Genomic DNA, 19653 nt, shown 5'->3' with positions numbered 1-19653 from the left:
TAAATCTGATATTACTCTAAACAAGTCAATAGTTTTATAATGGGGTAACTAAACAAAAACAAAAAAAGAACAAAACAAAAATAAAAACCAGGCCCATAGGCTTTATCCTGCATATGTAATGGATTAAATTTTCATGAGTTTGTTCTTTTCTGTGTTTTTACAAAACATGTAATACACATCTGCTTCACTATGGGAAAAAGTGTTTCTAATCTTCAGCCTATTGGGGACATGCCTGAACAAACAGAGAAATCACTTCCCAGAATCTACACCATTTAGACAATTTCTGATGTAAATTTCTTAATGAAATGATTGAGTTCTATCTTTTTAGGTGTTTACACCACATTATCAATGCAGCTACCTGACCAACTGAATGATCCCTTATAACTGTAGGATAGTAAAAGAGGAAATGAATTCACAAAAGAAGACCTGGCATTTTAACTGCTTTTATTAGACCATACTGGTGCATTTGAAAAGAGCCTTGCAATCAAGTTAATGTCATTTTTCCCAAATCTGGGATGGCAGTCTCCCCTTTGCTCTGTTCTCACTTAACAGGGACAGGAGCAGGGGCAATCCTTCTCTTGATGGCTCTCCTGCCATTCCTCTTCTTGGAAGGTAAAACCACAGGCTGATTTAAGTGCAGGACCCCGCCCTGAGAGATGGTGACACCTCCCAGTAGTTTCTTGAGCTCTGAGTCACTGTGAATGGCCAGCTGCAAGTGCCGTGGGGAAATCCGACGCTTCTTGCTGCGGGCAGCAACTTCTCCAGCAATATCCACAATCTCGTGAGTCAGGTATTGAAGCACCGCGGCCATATATACCGGGGCTCCAGCTCCAATACGGTCTGCAAACTGTCCTTTGCGAAGCAGTCTGTCTATGCGACTGACAGAGAACAGCAGCCCAGCCCGGGAAGAGCGGGTGATTTTGGCCTTAGCCTCCTTTGCATTTGAGGTCTCACCAGAGTGCTCAGACTCAGACTCAGACTCAGTCTCAGACATTTTGCAGACTTCTGCTGTTCCAGCAACACTTGCGTAGCTTGTCTGAATTTTTCCTTCCTTGGTTTGGCTTGCCTGGTTTTCTTTCCTTTCTTGATTGGTTTGTCTGGATCTTTTCTTCCTTGCCTAGCCTTGCTTGGCTTTGTAATCTTATTCACTTGTCTGTGTTCACCTGATCTTTCTGTCCTTGTTTCGCCTTCTTTGCTCACTTCCTGGTCTGGCTTGATGAAGTGTAGCTTGGCTAAGCCACCTCTTGAAAAGCAGCCAGACTTGTCTACTGACCTTGTCTGAGCTGGGGACCTTTTATAACCTTGGCAGAGGGAGAAAATGTACTTTCTGATTGGTTGGGTGTGAACCAATGGGAAGCTGCATTCTTTATTATCCAAGCCAGTGGAGACATGTCATCCTTTATGATGGCATTGTCATTGACTCTCCCTTTGTACTGTAATTTTAACCAATCACACCCACTCCTAGACAAGTTCAGTGTAAATATTTTTTAATTTCCCAAACTACCAATGTCATTTAAGACTTTGACATTATTAAACAAACCACAAATAAAGTGGGAGAAACACATTTTCACAAACAACCAACTCACTTCCCAAAAGCAAAGATTAGTAGATTTATAGATTCTAAGGCCATAAGGGGCAATTGTGATAATTTAGTCTGACCTTCTGTATAACACAGGCCATAGAACTTCCCCAAAATAATTAATAGACCAGATCTTTTAAAAAAACATCCAATCTTGATTTAAATATTGTCAGTGATAGAGACTCTACCACTACCCTTGGTAAATTATTCCAGTTACTCTCACTGTTGAAAATTACACCGTATTTCCAGTCTGAATTTGTCTATCTTCAGCTTCCAGCCATTGTCAACCTTTCTCTGCTAGATTTAAGAACCCACTATTAAATATTTGTTCCCCATATAGATCCTTACAAGCTGTAATCAAGCCACCCTTTAACCTTCTCTTTGTGAAGCTAAATAGATTGAACTCTTTGAATCTATCACCATAAGGCATGCTTTCTAATCCTTTAATAGTTCTCATGGCTCTTCTCTAAGCCCTCTCCAATTTATCAACATTGTTATTGAATAGTGGACACCAGAACTGGACACCAGCCCCATGCTCTTCTGACCTCTGAATGACCTCGCACATTCTGTGCTGATTTCTCCTCTTAAAACTTTCCTCCACAAACATTCAGAACTTCGACTCCATACTCCTGCTTTAAAAATAATAGAACATAGGTTAGCTCCTTTGACTTAAGTGGAGCCACACAAATGACTCCAGCTGAGGATCTGGTTCCATGTATGCTGTCTCCTGCAGTACAGGTGTTTCTTTTTTGTCAGATATTCTAAAATCCCTCATAATTCTGTAAACCCAAGAAATTATTAACAGTTCCTTCCAAGATGAATGCCAGTCAGGATATTGCTCAATAACAGAACTATAAGGCCAAATTCAGCTTTAATGAATATCAGTATAAACCCAGAATTAGTTCATTGGCTGCCATGGAGTTCCTCTGGGTTTACACTGCTGTAACAGACAGCAGTGTCTGGCTCTGTATTCATGTTGTGACTATTTTGGGCATTCTCCCTCACTTTGAGTGGCTACACAAATTATGCCTTTCAAACTCAGGCCCCATTGACTCCCATAGCAGGTGTGGGCACTGAATACCTCTGCAAATTAGGCGGCAAATACCTCGGCAAATTTTTATGTAGGTGCCTACAAATGGGTTTAGATGCCTAGTTTCATACACCAATATTTGAAAATTTTGGCCAGTTTCTCTTATTCCCTAGACTTGGTGATGCAGTCTTTCTCTCAGAGAAGATCTGTACTGTCTAACTCAGTGGTTTTCAACCCGTGGCCCGGGGGCCGCATTTGGCTCAATTAGCACACAGCTGTGGCCCAGCTGTGTGCTAAGGGACACCCAGCCTGCATGGTGGAGTCCAGGGTCCTAGCTGCCTGGACACTTGGTGTGGCAGAGTTCGGGGTTGGGGCTTCCCTGCCATCTGGTCCATCACGGTGGGGTTGGGGCTGCTGACCAGCTGCCCTACCACCCGGTCCTGTTGCCTGGCTGCCCTGCTGCCCAGTGGGGTCCAGGGTCCCTGCTGCTTGACCCCATGGCCAGGGCTCCACTCCTGGCCCCATTCTGTGGAGGAATCTCTGGGCGGAAGGCGCTGGGCATAGGGGTCAGGGGAGTTGGGGCGGTGCTGTGGTTCTCCACCTGAAGGCCAGGTAATACATTGTGGGCCGCATAGGATAAATAGGTTGAGAACCACTGGTCTAAAGCCTTGAGAATGGCAGGCGGAATCCTTTGACATGCCATTACTCAAACCTTCACTTTAAGCCACAGTCATTGTTTACTATCCAGTTGCCATCTCTCTCTTTCTTACTGGATGGTTTTCCAAGTTTTGTCAGATGTTGACTGCATATGCATTCTCTCTGTGTGCTGTCCCAGCTCTGTGCAGATAGTTGGAACAACAGACGTAGATCGAACCGCCCAATAGCTACAGACCCCTTAATAACAAAGGAACTTGGTGAGGTTTATTGTCGACGAAGCAAGGTATTAGTGCCCCTATACTTGCTACAATTACGCTCAATACATGTATGCCTGTGACAATGGACGCAGCTCAGTGAATGGCGGGACTTTCCATTCCTCCCAGGCTGGCCAAAGACACGCCCTTTGAGACTCCATTTTAAATACCGATACAAACAGATTACGTACTGCCCCTATAATATGGTTAGTTGCTGCCCCCTGACATGGCTCGTTAACACCCATCGCCTTGTACATGTTGGTTCGATCAAGACATCTCCATCAATCACTTTGTCATCCTGAACTTTTCTTTAGGAGGGTTCAGTGTGTTCTCATTCTCTTGGGTGTGTGTGTGTGTGTGTACCGTACTTGGTTTGGGGTGTTTTGGTGCCACCCTTCTGGAACGTATTTGCGTGAGTGTCCTCTGCCTAGCGCTTCACAGGAATGTGGATGATTGCAATGCCAGCCCTGTTCTTGCCAGCTTCTGTGAACTTGCAAGTAATCAGAGCCTGATATCTGTTCACAGCCCTGACATTTGTTAACTTTATTTTATATCAGCAAAACATGCCCACTACTTTACCTCAGTTCTCATACCAGGCCTCTGATACAAGGGCTTATGTCTCAGCCTCTCTTTCTTAGAATCATAGAATCTCAGAAGATTAGGGTTGGAAGAGACTTCAGGAGGTCATCTAGTCCAACCCCCTGCTCAAAGCAGGACCAATCCCCAACTAAATCATCCCAGCCAGGGCTTTGTCAAGCTGGGCCTTAAGAACGTCTAAGGATGGAGATTCCACCACCGCCCTAGGTAACCCATTTCAGTGCTTCACCACTCTCCTAGTGAAAGAGTTTCTCCTAATATCCAACCTAGACCTCCCGCACTGCAACTTGAGACCATTGCTCCTTGTTCTGTCATCTGCGACCACTGAGAACAGCCTAGCTCCATCCTCTTTGGAACCCCCCTTCAGGTTGGTGAAGGATGCTATCAAATCCCTCCTCACTCTTCTCTTCTGCAGACTAAATAAGACCAGTTCCCCATGACTTGCCCTGGGTGAATCCATGTTGACTGTTCCTGATCACCTTCCTCTCCTCCATGTGCTTCAAAATGGATTCCTTGAGGACTTGCTCCATGATTTTTCCAGGGACTGAGGTGAGGCTGACCAGTCTGTAGTTCCCCAGATTCTCCTTCTTCCCTTTTTTAAAGATGGGCACTATATTTGCCTTTTTCCAATCATCCGGGACCTCCCCCAATCACCACAATTTTTCAGAGATAATGGCCAATGGCTCTGCAAGCACAGCAACCAACTCCCTCAGATGCATTAGATCTGGACCCATGGACTTATGCATGTCTAGCTTTTCTAAATAGTTCTTAACCTGTTCTTTCACCACTGAGGGCTGCTCACCTCCTCCCCATATTGTGTTGCCCAGTGCCTCAGTCTGGGAGCTGACCTTATCTGGGAAGACTGAGGCAAAAAAAGGATTGAGTACTTCAGCTTTTTCCCATCTTCTGTCACTATGTTGCCACCCCCATTTTTTAAGGGTCCCACACTTTCCCTGACCTTCTTCTTGTTGCTAACATACCTGTAGAAACCCTTCTTGTTACCCTTTACATCCCTTGATAGCTGCAACTCCAATTGTGCTTTGGCCTTACTAATTACACCCCTGCATGCTCGAGCAATATTTTTATACTCCTCCCTTATCATCTGTCCAAGTTTCCACTTATTGTAAGCTTCCTTTTTGTGTTTAAGCTCACTGAAGATTGCTCTTTTAAGTCAAGCTGGACACCTGCCATATTTGCTATTCTTTCTGCACATCGGGATGCTTTGTTCCTGCACCCTCAATAAGGCTTCTTTAAAATACAGCTAACTCTCGTGGTCTCCTTTCTCCCTCATATTAGCTTCCCAGGAGATCCTGCCCATCAGTTCTTTGGAGGAGTCAAAATCTGCTTTTCTGAAGTCCAGGGTCTGTATTCAGCTGCTCTCCTTTCTTCCCTTTGTCAGGATCCTGAACTCGACCACCTCATGGTCACTGCTGCCCAAGTTACCAGTCACTTCTACTTCCCCTACCAATTCTTCCCTGTTTGTGAGTAGCAGGTCAAGAGCACGTCCCCTGATTGGCTCCTCCATCGCTTGCACAAGGAAGTTGTCCTCAACACTCTCCAAAAACTTCCTGGATTGTCTGTGCATTGCTGTACTTCTTTCCCAGAAGACGTCAGGGAGATTGAAGTCCCGCATGAGAACCAGGGCCTGTGATCTGGAAACTTCTGTTAGTTCTCCCGAAGAAAGCCTCATCCACCTCATCCCCCTGGTCTGGTGGTCTATAGCAGACGTCCACCATGACATCACCCTTGTTGCTCTTGCCTCTAAACTTAACCCAAAGACTCTTAACAGGCTTTTCTCCAGTTTCATACTGGAACTCTGAGCAATCATACTGCTCCCTTACATAAGGTACAACTCCTCCACCTTTTCTCCCCCGCCTGTCCTTCCTGAACAGTTTATACTGATCCATGACAGTGCTCCAGTCATGTGAGCTAGCCCACCAAGTCTCTGTTATTCCAGTCACATCATAATTCCTTGACTCTGCCAGGACTTCTAATTCTTCCTGCTTGTTTCCCAGGCTTCTTGCTTTTGTGTACAGGCACCTAAGATAACTAGCCGATTGCCCTACTTTCTCAGTATGAATCAGGAGGCCTCCCCTGTTGCACCCTCCTCCTTTTGTTTCTTCCCACTTCCTCATTTACCTCAGGGCTTAGGTCTCCATCCCCCCAGCAAACCTAGTTTAAAGCCCTCCTCACTAGGTTAGCAAGCCTGCCTGAGAAGATGCTCTTTCCTCTCTTTATTAGGTGGATCCCATCTCTTCCTAGCAATCCTTCTTCCTGCAACTACATCCCATGGTCGAAGAATCCAAAGACCTCTCTGACACCACTGGTGCAACCACGCATTTACGTCCACAACTCAATGGTCCCTACCTGTGCCTTTTCCTTCAACAAGGAGGATGGACAAGAACATGACTTGCACCTCAAACTCCTTTATCTTTCTTCCCAGAGCCACGTAGTCTGCAGTGACGCACTCAAGGTCATTCTTGCAAGTATCATTGGTTCCCACGTGGAGAAGAAGGAAGGGATAGTGGTCCAAGGGCTTGATTGATCTCAGCAGACACTCTGTCACATCCTGAGTTCTAGCTCCAGGCAGCAGCACACTTCTCGAGTTTCCCGCTCTGGACTGCAGATGGATGGCTCCATCCCCCTTAGAAGGGAGTCCCCGACCACCACCACCCGTGTCCTCCTCTTGCGAGTGGTGGTTGTGGAACTCCCATCCCTAGGACAATGCATCCCATGCCTTCCGGCTGATGAGGTCTCCTTCTGATCCCTTCCCTCAGATGACTCTTCCTAACCATTCGCCGCCGTAGTACCTGTGGAGAAAGCCTGAAAACGGTTTCTTACCTCTATTTGCATTGAGGGTACATGGATTCTCCTCTTTCTTCTTCTGGAGGTCACATGCTGCCACTTTTCTTCCCCATTCTGTACTGCCCTCTCTGATTCTTCAGCATGCTGTGCCTGCAGTATCAAACACTGACTTCTGTCCAGAAACTCATCATCTTCTCTGATGTGATTCAGGGTTGATTGGGTCTCTAGTCCTTGAACCTTCTCTTCCAATATGGAGACCAGCTTGCACTTCGTACAGACAAAGTCACTTCTATCATCTGGGAGAAAGAGAAACATGGAACATCCTGTGCAGGTCACAACAGCTGATCTCTCACTACTATCCATATTGTCTTCCTTCTAAGAGCCTCTTCAGATGTTGTATTTACTGCTCACAGAAGCCTGAAAGGCAAAAAACTCTGTGGGAACTCCCCTCAGGCGAACTCCCAGGCAAACTCCCTCTGTTTGCCTCTCCTCTGTTCCAAACTGGCTGCTTTTTTATAAGGCTGCTGGCTCGAACCAGTTGCTCCTGCTCAAAGCCTTCCCTCCAATCAGCCACTCAAGGCCCACCTGGAACAAAGCACTCCCAATTCAGACTTTTCAAACAAATAACCACACGGTCAAACAGTCCCTGCAACTAGCACCAGTCAAAGAAATGGTCACAGCAGACAGACACTCGGATATTCACCCAGCAGCTCACAACACAGTCCCCCTAATGCAGCACTCACCGTACCTCCTCTCGGACGGTTCCCAGACAAACTCCCTCTGTTTGCCTCTCCTCTGTTCGCTGTTTCTACTACACCAAGTAGAATTTCAAAACAGCATTTGGAGACTGCCAGTGTTTTGGGGTGCTATCTAGATCAGTGCAGGATTGTGTCACTTCTTACAGTGTAACTATTATGTTCCTTTAAAGCTTTGCTAGAGTAAGTCCCTGCCTGGGACGTTCACAGTCAGCAACAAGCATCCTCTGAGTGCCTTTGTATAACTGCAGCTCTGGTCCAGCAACTCTGACCCCAGCGGCCTTTTCCACTGCAGCCCCCACAGCGCTGGACTTCTTGCCATTGCTGCTGCCTCTGATGGATCATCTGGGTAACCATCTGCTTGGGCTCCTGCATGCCCTGTGGAATAAAAAGAGACACCCTCTGGCCCCTGGTTTGGAACAGGTGCCCCATCCTGCCTCATGGCATTTGAGTACAGCATGGTCACTAGCTACAACTTCTTCTGAACTGCTGCTGAGAGACCTCACTGTGCACACAGCTCTTCTAAGTGCTTCTTGGTGAGCTCAGCATCTGCTTCTTCTGCTGCTTACTCATCTTTACTCTTCCCTTTGTTCTATTTCTCTGGCCTGAAATAAACAAACAGAAAATACTAAAACTGTAACCTTTCTTTGACTGACTGATCCCAGCTTTTCCACTTGAGAACCACCTAAAACTATTTTAGCAGTGCTTGGCCTCAGTTAAAATAGCAAACTGGGTGCAATTCATGTATGAAGTTGGATAGAACTGGAGGCCAGTTGTCTGAGCAAGGAGGCAGAGCTGCAGCAACAGAAGCTTGCTAACCACGACAAACGCAGGCAGCGTGAGCAGAAGAGGATCTGCAAGTCACTCCCATGGTACCAGCAGGAAGATGTGTCAGGGTCACCCTCAACATGCACTTAATTTTCCTGGTGAGGTTGATTGAATCTGTGTATGGCAGACTTGTACCTGAGCCCTCAGGCTCAACCCTGTTACATCATTACAGAAGACAACACATCAAAAAAGAACACTCCCACATTCCCACAGAGTCCCAGAATACCCTTTAGTATCCATAATACCTCAGGCTACAGGCAGAATGATGGGACTCATCTTTTCCACAGGTGGTTGTCTGCTAGCCCCCAGTCAGGCACACCATTAGATTCTTCCTCCTGGTACCATGGGAGTGACTTGCACGTGGAGGGTCTGCACGGCTCCCACAAGTGCCCGGGATCCCCGGGTAGGCCCATGCTGGCCTGGTTGAGGGGTGGGGCCTCGGGGGAAGAGGAGGGGAAGAGGTGGGGTCTACTTCAGCGAAAAGTGGATGGGACAGGCCCATCCACTTTCAAAAGGTGGGAGGGCTATGGTCCCCTGGGCCCCCAGTCCCACACCACTGTTTTCATGCTAGAGGCTGCTTGTGAGCTGTTTGCACTGAGACTGTAGCAGCAAATAAGTTTAAAAGGGCACCCAGGTAAGAGGGCTGGGGTGACACAGCTATTCATCAGTCTAAACCAGGTATGTCATGGGGAATTGGTAAGCAGGTCTGCCCTAGACAAAGGAATGTGTTTGCTTCTCTGACCAGCCTGATCTCTCAGGCAGAGACAATGAAGGTCTATTTACATATTAGATAAACAAAGCTATCAAGTTGGCAGGTGAGAGAGAAAGAAAAAATGATATATGAGCTATAAAGGCAGGCAGTCTGAAACTCAAGTGACAAGCAACTGACTCAACTGATTGATCAAGTGTTACTGTATTTTAACAAGTATAATGAGTGAGGTGTTTTATGAATGCCTAATATGCACAGTACATATGATATTATGTTTTACAGCTCTTGCAAGTTAGGAAAAATGGGTCCTTTAACCAAGAAGGAGTTGAAATCTCTAGGAACTGAGTGTAGATGAGAAACCTGCTTAGGCAAAGATCTTTCACCTAGGAAGAAAAGGGAAGTCAGCATCTTGTACTTCTGCGGAAGGTCCTAACTGAAGTAAAGTCAGCCATAGCTGGGAAGAAGAAAGGTTGATAAGGGGAAAATAACATCTGTACCTTGCTAGATTAAGTTTTAGACTTTTAGATGTGTGTTTTCACTTTTATTTGCTTATAACCATCTCTACTTTTATTTCTTTTACTTAGCATCATTTACTTATGTCCTATTGTTGTTTTTTAATTTTTACAACAAAGCAAGTCAGTGCTATATTTGCAGGGAAGAGCATATTTAGCTCAGTTAAGTTAATAAACTGTTGGGTTTTGTCTCTTTAAAGGAATAAACAGATCTTATTATTCCTCTGAACGTTGCAGGAAAAGGCTCTACATTGCAGAGCACATGTGTTTGGGGAAGTTCAGGACTGGGGATGTGTTTGGATCACCTGCTAGCATTAACCAATCTGGTAAAGACCAGATTCTGTATGTGATATCTGCTGGCAGGATGTTGGATTCAAAGGGGTTGAATCAGAACTGTACAGAATACAAAACACAGTGTGCATGCTAGCTGCTAGGGCTGTGTTGGTGTCCCAGGCAGGGAGCACAAATATCAGAAGCATTTTGGGGCACTCAGGGTTATAATACAAGCAGTGACACAAGCTCTGACTGACCTGAAATGCACCCTGAAATGTGACAGGGACATCCCTTCAGACCAGGCCAAACCTATAATTCTCTCCCACTGCTTCAGAGTGGGACATTATCTCAACACACAACTGGAGACTGTGCTGTCTGGCAATTCAGCATTGTTACCCAAACCTACAGTAGAAGTCATTCTGAGAGCTAGACAGCAGACAAAACCCTGTAGACATATCTCACACAGTAAAACTGCTCAGAATTTATTGCTATCACGTGTGATTTTCAATGGCTGGTAAGTTAGATGGTCGCAATGAGGGACAGTGGAATCACCCTTTGGTCAGTAGGGCAGAATACTGTAAATGTAGAGGAGTTTGATGGGAGGAGCCCTGCATGGTTGGAGTTCTCCATATTCTCCAGTGGGAGAACTGGGCTGCTCCATGGTTGTTCAGCTGCTGTCTTTTTTTTCTAGTAAAGGCCTCTTGTGCTCCGGGTACTAAGCTTTCATTTAGAACAAAATGGAAACCTTTAGCCACCAGGTTACATCCTGTCCTCGGAGGAATTCTGGCCAGGTCAGCTAGTATTCCTGTGGGAAGCTCTAGCTGCTGCAGCCCTTTCCATCCCACCTCCCCAGTGTGCTGTGGAATGCCTCATGGATTCTTATGGAAGGGAACCAGGGAGCAGATGGGGGTAATGGTAGCAGCCCCAAATATATTGTTCCCATCAGAATGCTTGGTAACTCAGTCACGTGAGGGGTATGGGGGTGGGAGGGGAGATCACAGTGTCTTCTGTTAAGATAGAAAGAAAACAAAAACCCAATGCAAAGGATAATTATAATGAAAGCAAAGAGCCTAGGAAGAGTCAAGAAAGATAGGGCATATGCCTTGTTTAACTTCAAAAGTTAATATAAGAACATAAGAATGTTCATAATGGCTCAGACCAATGGTCCTTCTTGCCCAGTATCCTGTCTTCTAACAGTGGCCAGTGCCAGATACTTCAGAGGGAATGAACAGAACAGGGCAATGTTTCAAGTGATTCATCCCTTGTTGTCCAGTCCAGGCTTCTAGAAGTCAGAGATTTAGGGACACCTGGATCATGGGGTTGTCTTGGCTAATAGCCATCGATGAAGCTATCCTCCATGAACTTATCTAATTCTTTTAAAAATCCATTTATAATTTTGGCCTTCAGAACGTCGCATGCAATGAGTTCCACAGATTGACTATGTGTCACCAATTTTGTCCCCTATGGTGTATGAAATAAGTTATATTTCAGGTTGTAAATCCAAGACCTCCTGCTTTGTTCTTATTGTTATGTATTGCTTATACAGGACCAGCAGCATGCTACTACACACTGTACAGACAGGGATCTACCATTTTCATCCTGGCACCTTTTTATGCTTACCCTAGTGAGGTCTATTGGGTATTGCATTTAGTCACTTGTGCTACATGTAATTGGCATGAGATACAACAGCTTGCTTGAATGAAGAATTCAGTTTAATCCTTGTGATCTGTCTGCTTACTTTAGATGATGTGTGTTGTGGTAATGCTAGAGGCTGGCTATGGGGTTTTAGTACCTGTGGGGAAATTCTGTGCCAAAAATTCAGCACACTATATTTAAAATTCTGCACATTTTTATTTGTCAAAATAAGACTATATAATCTTGCCAGTTTCAATTATTTTGGTAATTTATTTCAAAAATACCTGTCAGCAAGTAGGTCTAACAATACAGACACACACAAAAATTCCCCTAGGAGTAAAGAGTTAAAGAAATCCCTATGACAACCCAGTTCCTCTTTCTATGCCCCTTCTGCCCCTCCAGAGCCCAGTCAAGGGGCCAAACACTCACAACTCCTTCCTCCCCCCGACCCCAGTCCAGCCATTGGGCCTCCCACGCCAATACACCCGAACCCCCTCCACCCAGAGCCTAGCTGTGGGGGGGAGCCTAAATACACACCCACTCCCCCCAGAGCCTAGCTGTGCCCCCTCCAGCCCAGACACCATCTCCCCCCTCCCCAGAGCCCAGCCATGGGCCCCCCAGCCCACACACCAGCCCCCTCCCCACAGAGATCCAGAAGAATAAACAGCCTGCTGCTGAGTCCCAGGCTTGTGTGGAGTTTCCTGTACATTTGGGGAACAGTTGGGTCCATCAGTGATGGGTTCCCCCTGGGGTGCCATCTGGAACTGGGGTGTGGTCAGATGTTTGGCTGTGTGTGTGTGTGTGTGTGTGTGTGTGTATTCTTTCTGCATGCTGTATTCACTCTGGCCAGATAGCCTGTAAAGCAGGCTCTGATTGAACAGCCCAATAATTCCACAGACTCAGTTCGTAGCAAAGGAACTTGGTCAGGTTTACTATCAACTAAGCATGGTCCTAATGTCCTGGCTCCACGGTTATGGGACCACTAACACATGTATGCCCATTGCAATGGACTAGCTCAGTTAATGGCGGGACTTTCCTTTCTTCCCTCAGCCAGCCAAAGACACTTCTGCTGAGATACATCTTTATACACAGATACAAACAAGTTAGGTATTGCCCCTGACGTATCTCGGTGGTACCCGCTGCCATAGTCAGGTGCCACCCAACACCTTGTACATGTTGGTTCAATCTAAACAGCTCTATCCATCATGCTGTCATCCTGACCTTATCTTTAGGATGGGTCATTGTGTTCCTGTTATCTCTGGAGAATGTGTTTGGTATCAGGGTGTTCTGGTACCACCTTTCTGGAATGTGTTTGCTTATATATTCTTATTCCTAGCACTACTTAGGAATGTGTGTTTCTGCAAAATCAGCCCTGTTCTTGCCAGATTCTGTGAGCCGGGCCTGCCTCTTGCTCACAACTTAACTTTGCTTTGTATTAGTAAGTTTTGACCATTACTTTAACCCAGGCCTCAGGCCTCATACCAGGCCTCTGATACAAGGTCTTGTGTTTCAGGTCCTCTTCCTACTACATGGGGTACCAATGAGCCTTCTGACCCACCAGCCTGGGCTCCCTCTCACCTGTGCTGCTGTGACAAGTTGCAAAGCCCTCCAGGCTTGCACTTTCACCAGCATTCACACACATAGGGACAGATACAACTGCGGTCACAGGCAGGCTCTCTAACCACCAGCCTCCCAGCCTAGGACCCCAGAGCAGTACTGTCCTGCCCTGGTCAAATCTGACCAGTATATGGGTTTAGCATCCCATCTGCTCCTCCCTCAATGTGAAGAGGACCATGCACACTTGTCATAACCAAGCTGAGATTTTCCCCAGATACTTTAGTCAAACGCACACTGGTTTGGATTTAAACATAATATAAGTTTATTAACTACAAAAGGATAGATTTTAAGTGATTATAAGTGATAGCAAACAGATCAAAGCAGATTACCTAGTAAATAAACAAAACTGCAAAATGAACTTAACATACTAGATAGGTAGGATATGAATTAGCAGATTCTTACCCTGAGTGATAAACAGGCTGGCAGATTCTTAAGGCACTAGCTGCCTGGGCTTTGCAGCTTTGGTTTCCCAGGTTTTCATACACTGGCTAGCAATCCCTTAGCCTGGGACCATCACTCCCCTGCTGTTCAGTCTTTATTCCTCAGGTGTTTCCAGGTGTGTTGTTGTAGGGAGAGTGAGGTCCCATCATGATCTTCCCATCTCCCTTTTATATCTTCTTCTCACTTGTGGAAATCTCTTTTGCTGTGACCTGGGTCAAACAGTTCCCATTGTGTAGTGCTATCTCTGAGAGATTTCTTTTGTACACAGTTCCTGGGGCAATCCTTGTGCCTGTGTGCCTTTCCTCCGTAAGCCATTAATATTGTTTGGCCTTTTTAACTGCGTTTTCAACCTCACAACATGTTTCAGTAACACATACATAGGCAAACCTCATAACTTCACATACGATGATAGAACATACAATCCAATGAGATATTAATGTCTAGCAGATCAAGACTTTTAGAATGATACCTCCCAAGGCATACGTTGTGGAAAATATATCCTAATTACATGACAGTAGTGAATATTGGGATGCCAGGGTGTCACACCATATACACAGTTTGTCTCAGGATCATCAATGACAATAAAAAAATGTCATTGTACAGATGACTGGGGGAAATCATGCAAATTATGCTTAATAAAGACAATTTGTAAATCTTATTGGGTTTCAGAGACTATTCTTTGTGAGGGGGGTGAGGGGTGGTAATAACTTTTCTCTGTGTGCTGAGAAAAGTTAAAAAAATCTATTTGTGAAACATTTTACAGAGTACAAAAATAACACCTTTGAAACACCGAAGGTCAGGAGGTGGGGTGTGGAGGGGAAGAAGAGGATTTGCTATCTGGGAAAGAGGGTAGATAAAAGAAATACTGAGGTAGGGGGCTGGTTATCAGTATTTGGGAGAGAGTGTGCAATATAATAAAGAAAATAGGAAATTTAATTAATTAATTAATTTGGGCCACATCCAAAATCTTGCACCTGAAAAACCTCCAACTTTGGGGGTGGGCTTGGATCCAGATCAGATCTTTGCTGCTGGTTTTTGTCTCTAACTAGAGCCACAATAGAGCTCTAGACCCAAACACCTAGAACTTTGTGAAAACTGAGAATCAGAACTTTGTGCTTCATCCTAATCTCTGATAATAATATTAAATAATTTGCACTGGGACTGCTCCATACTAAACCTGAGGATGATCTGGAGCTCAGCCAGACCCTGCACTGGAGAGCTGCAAACATGTCCTCCCCATTCAGCTGTGACCAGCAAATACGGGGGGAAGCTGAGGACTGAGGCCTCAAACTTTACCACAGGTTCTTTCCTTTATAATGAACTCAGCTACAACACCAGCATTTCAACTGCTATTGTCAGTCACACAAGCTGTTCACATCTCTGGATATCAGTCTGAATGTACAAAATGGGTTCTACTATTGCAATAAGGAAAGGAATTCTCTCCATTTAAAGATGCAGTACAGAGAAAAACAGCCATAATAGATACAAACTACATACACTTCGATCACCTCTCAATAAATTTAAACATTACTGTGAATAACACACTATTGTACCAGAAGAAAGTATCTTAAAGGAAGTAAGAGTTTATTGAAAATTCATAGAACCATAGAAATGTAGGACCAGAAGGGACTTTGAGAAGTCATCTAATCCAATCCTCTGCACTCAAGGCAGGACTACGTAATAACTAGACCATTCCTGACAGGTGTTTGTTTAACCTTTTTCTTAAAATCCTCCCATGATGGAGATTCCACAACCTCCCTAGACAATTTGTTTCAGTGCTTAACTACCTTAACAGTTAGGAAGTTTTTCCTATTGTCCAACCTAAAACTTCCTTGCTGCAATTTAAGCCCATTGCTTCTTGTCCTATCCTCAGAGGTTAACTAGAGCAATTTTTCACCCTCCTCCCTGTAACACCCTTTTATGTACTTGAAAACTGTTATGTCCCCCCTCAGTCTTCTCTTCTCCAGCCTAAACAAACCTTTTTTTTCAATCTATCCTCATAGGTCATGTCTTCTACACTTTTAATAATTTCTGTTGGTCTCCTCTGGACATTTTCCAATTTGTCTACATCTTTCCTGAAATGTGGCACCCAGAACTGGACACAATACTCCAGTTGAGGCCTTACCAGTGCACAGTTGATCAGAAGAATTACTTCTTGTGCCTTGCTTACATCAATCCTGCTAATACATCTGTGTCATTATCAGATTAAAATATGACCATGTAGATCCTTGTAGCTACCACTGTTATAGAATTGCAACAAATCTTGTACAAATTATGTCATGTAAGGTGTCAATGGAAAAGTTATGATTTGCTGAATGTGATTGTCCTATTTATATGCATGTATCATTTTTGAATCTGAAATTATGAATACTGACTGTATACCTGTATTTCAAATGCTCCTGAGTAACACCCACAAGGTATTTACATCCTATCTAGCCAGCACATTGTGAAGGGAATATTTAAGTTGCCAGCCCATCAACAAACACAATAGTTCATGAATGAACCTTATCTATATCTGATGGACTTTCTTGCAGATGTTCCAGCTAGAATATGGGTAATGGCCTCTGCTATGACTCCTCAAAGCATGCAAGGGCATGTGACTAGATCATGTGGTACTGAACTCCATCTTGTGTGCCTGTATTTTGCCACTGACTGTGCTGAGGGCTTTGTTTGGAACAATGGGTTTCCCTTAACATGTTTTCCCTCCACATTTCCAAAAGCCCTGGAAACGTCTCCATTTTCCCTTTTTCTTGCTCTAACCTCTGGACTATGGACTTATACTAATGGGAGCATTCTAACCAAGGGACTGAGGACCTTCCAATTATTTGGAAGCAACCAGAGACTTAACAAGACAACAGTTTATTCCACCATTGCTTCAAGCCTGATCCAAGAACTTTGCAATTATTGTATGTATTTGATTCCTTTAACCAATTTTAACTCTCACCTCTTTCTTTTCTCTTATAAATAAACCTTTAGATGTTAGATACTAAAGGATTGGCAACAACATTTTATTGGGTAGGATCTGAGTAATATATTGACATGGGTATGTGGCTGGTCCTTTGGGACAAGAAGAACCCTTTGGTTGATGAAATTGGTTTGAAAGAACCACTCCTCAGTAAGTCTAGTGTCTGGGTGTTGAATCCAGGTCTGGAATACCTATGGAGTCTGCATTTCTGAGTTTTTGTTAGCCAGTGTGAGCCAGAAGTTTGCCTTTGTGGCTGGTTTGGTATCTCTTATAGAAGAATAACCACTAGTTTGGGGATATGTCTGCCCTATTTCTCTGCAGTTTGTCCTTAATTTGGTGTTCTCAGTTGTGACCCACTGAGGCTCGGTGACAACATCCCAGAATGATGTTCACTATTTTTGCAACAGTATTACACTATTGATTCATATTCAGCTTGTGATCCACTATAATCCCCTGATCCTTTTCCATAGTACTTCTTCCTAAGCAGTCATCTCCCATTTTGGAGGTGTGCAAGTGATTGTTCCTTCCTAAGTGAAGTACTTTGCATTTGTCCACATTGAATTTCATCCTGTTTACTTCAGACCATTTCTCCAGTTTGTCCAGATCATTTTGAATTTTAACCCTACCATCCAAAGCACTTGCAACCTGTTCCAGCTTGGTATTGTCTGCAAATTTTATAAGTGTACTCTCTATGCCATTATCTAAATCATTGATGAAGATATTGAACAGAACCGGACAAAGGACCGATCCTGCGGGATCCCACTCTATGCGAATGGCTTTCCAGCCAGTTATACACCCACCTTGTATGTTGTATCTCCCTGGTTTATTTGAGACGGTCATGTGAGACAGTATCAAAAGCCTTACTAAAGTCAAGATATACCATATTTATCGCTTCCCCCATCCACAACACTTGTTACCCTGTCAAAGAAAGCTATTAGGTTGGTTTGAAATTATTTGTTCTTGACAAATCCATACTGACTGTTACTTATCATCTTATTATCTTCTAGGTGTTTGCAAATTGATTGCTTTATTATTTACTTCACTATCTTTCCAGGTACTGAAGTTAGTTGACCGATCTGTAATTTCCTGGGTTGTTCCTCATTACCTTTTTTATAGTTGGGCACTATATTTGCTCTCTTCCAGTCCTCTGGAATCACTCCCATCTTCCGTGAGTGTTTGAAGATAATCACTAATGGCTCAGATATCTCCTCAGTCAGCTCCTTGAGTATTCTAGGATGTGTTTCATCAAGCCCTGCTGACTTGAAGACATCTAACTTGTGTAAATAATTTTTAACTTGTTCTTTCCCCATTTTAGCCTCAGATCCTACCTCATTTTCACTGGCATTCACTATGCTAAACATCCAATTGCTACTAATGATTTTGGTGAAAACTGAAACAAAAAAGTCAGTCAGCACTTCTGGCATTTCCACATTTTTTGTTATTGTCTTTCCCCCCTCATTGAATAATGGACCTATCCTGTCCTTGGTCTTCCTCTTGCTTCTAATGTATTTGTAGAATATTTTCTTGTTACCCTTTATGACCCTAGCTAATTTAATTTCATTTTGTGCCTTGGCCTTTCTAATATTGTCCCTACCTTCTTGTGTTTATTTATAGTCATCCTTTTTAATTAGACTAGTTTCTACTTTCTGTAGGACTCTTTTTGAGTTTAAGATAATTGAAGATCTTTTGTTTAAGCCAGGGTGATCTCTTGCCATACTTCCAAACTTTCCTACACAGTGGGATAGTTTTCTCTTGTGCCCTTAATAATGTCTCTTTGAAAAACTGCCAACTCTCTTGAACTCTTTTCCCCCTTAGACTTGCTTCCCATAGGATCTTACCTCCCAACTCTCTGAGTTTGCTGAAGTCCGCCTTCTTGAAATTCATCATTTTATTGTGCTGTTTTCGCTCCTACCATTTCTTAGAATCATGAATTTAGCATTTAATGATTTTTAGCTACCTCCTACTTTCAAATTCTCAGTCAGTTCCTCCTTATTTGTCAAAATCAAATCTAGAACAGCCTCTCCCCTTGTTGCTTTTTCCATCTTCTGAAATTAAAAAAAAAAATGTCTCCAATGTATTCTAAGAACTTGGTGAATAATTTGTGCCCTGCTGTGTTATGTTCCCAACAGATGTCTGAGTAGTTGAAGTCCCCCATCACCACCAAGTCCTGTGCTTTGGATGATTTTGTTAAGTTGTTTAAAAAAAGCCGCATCCGCCCCTTCTTCCTGGTTAGGTTTATAGTAGACCCCAACCGTGACATCACCCTTGCTTTGTACTTCTTTTATCCTTGCCCAGAGACTTTCTACAAGTCTATCTCTATTTCCCATCTCAACCTCAGTGTAAGTTCATACATCTTTTATATACCAGGCAACACCTCCTCCTTTTTTCCCCTGCCTGTCTTTCCTGAGCAAGGTAAGGTAATTTTCCACACCAATATTCCAGCCATGTGTATTATCCCACCAAGTCTCTGTGATGCCAACTATGTTATAGTAGTGTCTATTCACTAGTACAAGATTTCTAGTTCTTTCTGTTTATTTCCCATATTCCCTGCATTAATACACGGACATCTAAGATACTGATCTGATTTCCCCTCTATGTTCCCTCTTGCCTTGCCCTTGTCCCTGATATAGTGGCCCACGCTCCCCCGCAGATTCTGACCATTCTCCCTGGTCTCCATGTTTTTGACTTAGGACTTTTGTTTCCTGTCTCCATCAACCTTAGTTTAAAGCCCTCCTCACTAGATTGGCCGATCTATATCCAAAGACGCTCTTCCCCTTCCTCAGTAGGTGGACCCCATCTCTGCTCAGCAGTCCTTCTTCCTGGAACAGCATCCCATGGTCAAGGAAATCAAAGACCTCTTGGCAACACCATCTGCACAGCTAGGCTTTCACTTCCAGGATGGATCTGTCTCTGCCTGGGTCCCTACCTTTCACTGGAAGGATAAAAGAGAACACCACTTGTGCCCCCAACTCTTTCACCCTTTCTCCAAGTGCTCT

At 44.1% G+C, this 19653-nt stretch overlaps 1 protein-coding gene across 1 annotated transcript; it reads right to left on the bottom strand.

The window, feature by feature from the left end:
- Positions 1–541: 541 nt before the first annotated feature.
- On the bottom strand, positions 542–1258 carry LOC102939477 (late histone H2A.2.2). The gene has a single exon (XM_007071803.4). The coding sequence runs from the start codon at positions 992–994 to the stop codon at positions 542–544; it is 453 nt and encodes a 150-aa protein (XP_007071865.2). The 5' UTR covers positions 995–1258.
- Positions 1259–19653: the final 18395 nt, after the last annotated feature.

The sequence above is a fragment of the Chelonia mydas genome, chromosome 1, assembly GCF_015237465.2.
Source record: "Chelonia mydas isolate rCheMyd1 chromosome 1, rCheMyd1.pri.v2, whole genome shotgun sequence".
NCBI classification, from domain to species: domain Eukaryota; kingdom Metazoa; phylum Chordata; order Testudines; family Cheloniidae; genus Chelonia; species Chelonia mydas.
This window is presented reverse-complemented; position numbering and strand designations above follow the sequence as displayed.

What these genes read in the sequence shown, in the direction of transcription:
- LOC102939477 (XM_007071803.4), bottom strand. Translation starts at nt 994, where the DNA reads ATGTCTGAGACTGAGTCTGAGTCTGAGTCTGAGCACTCTGGTGAGACC.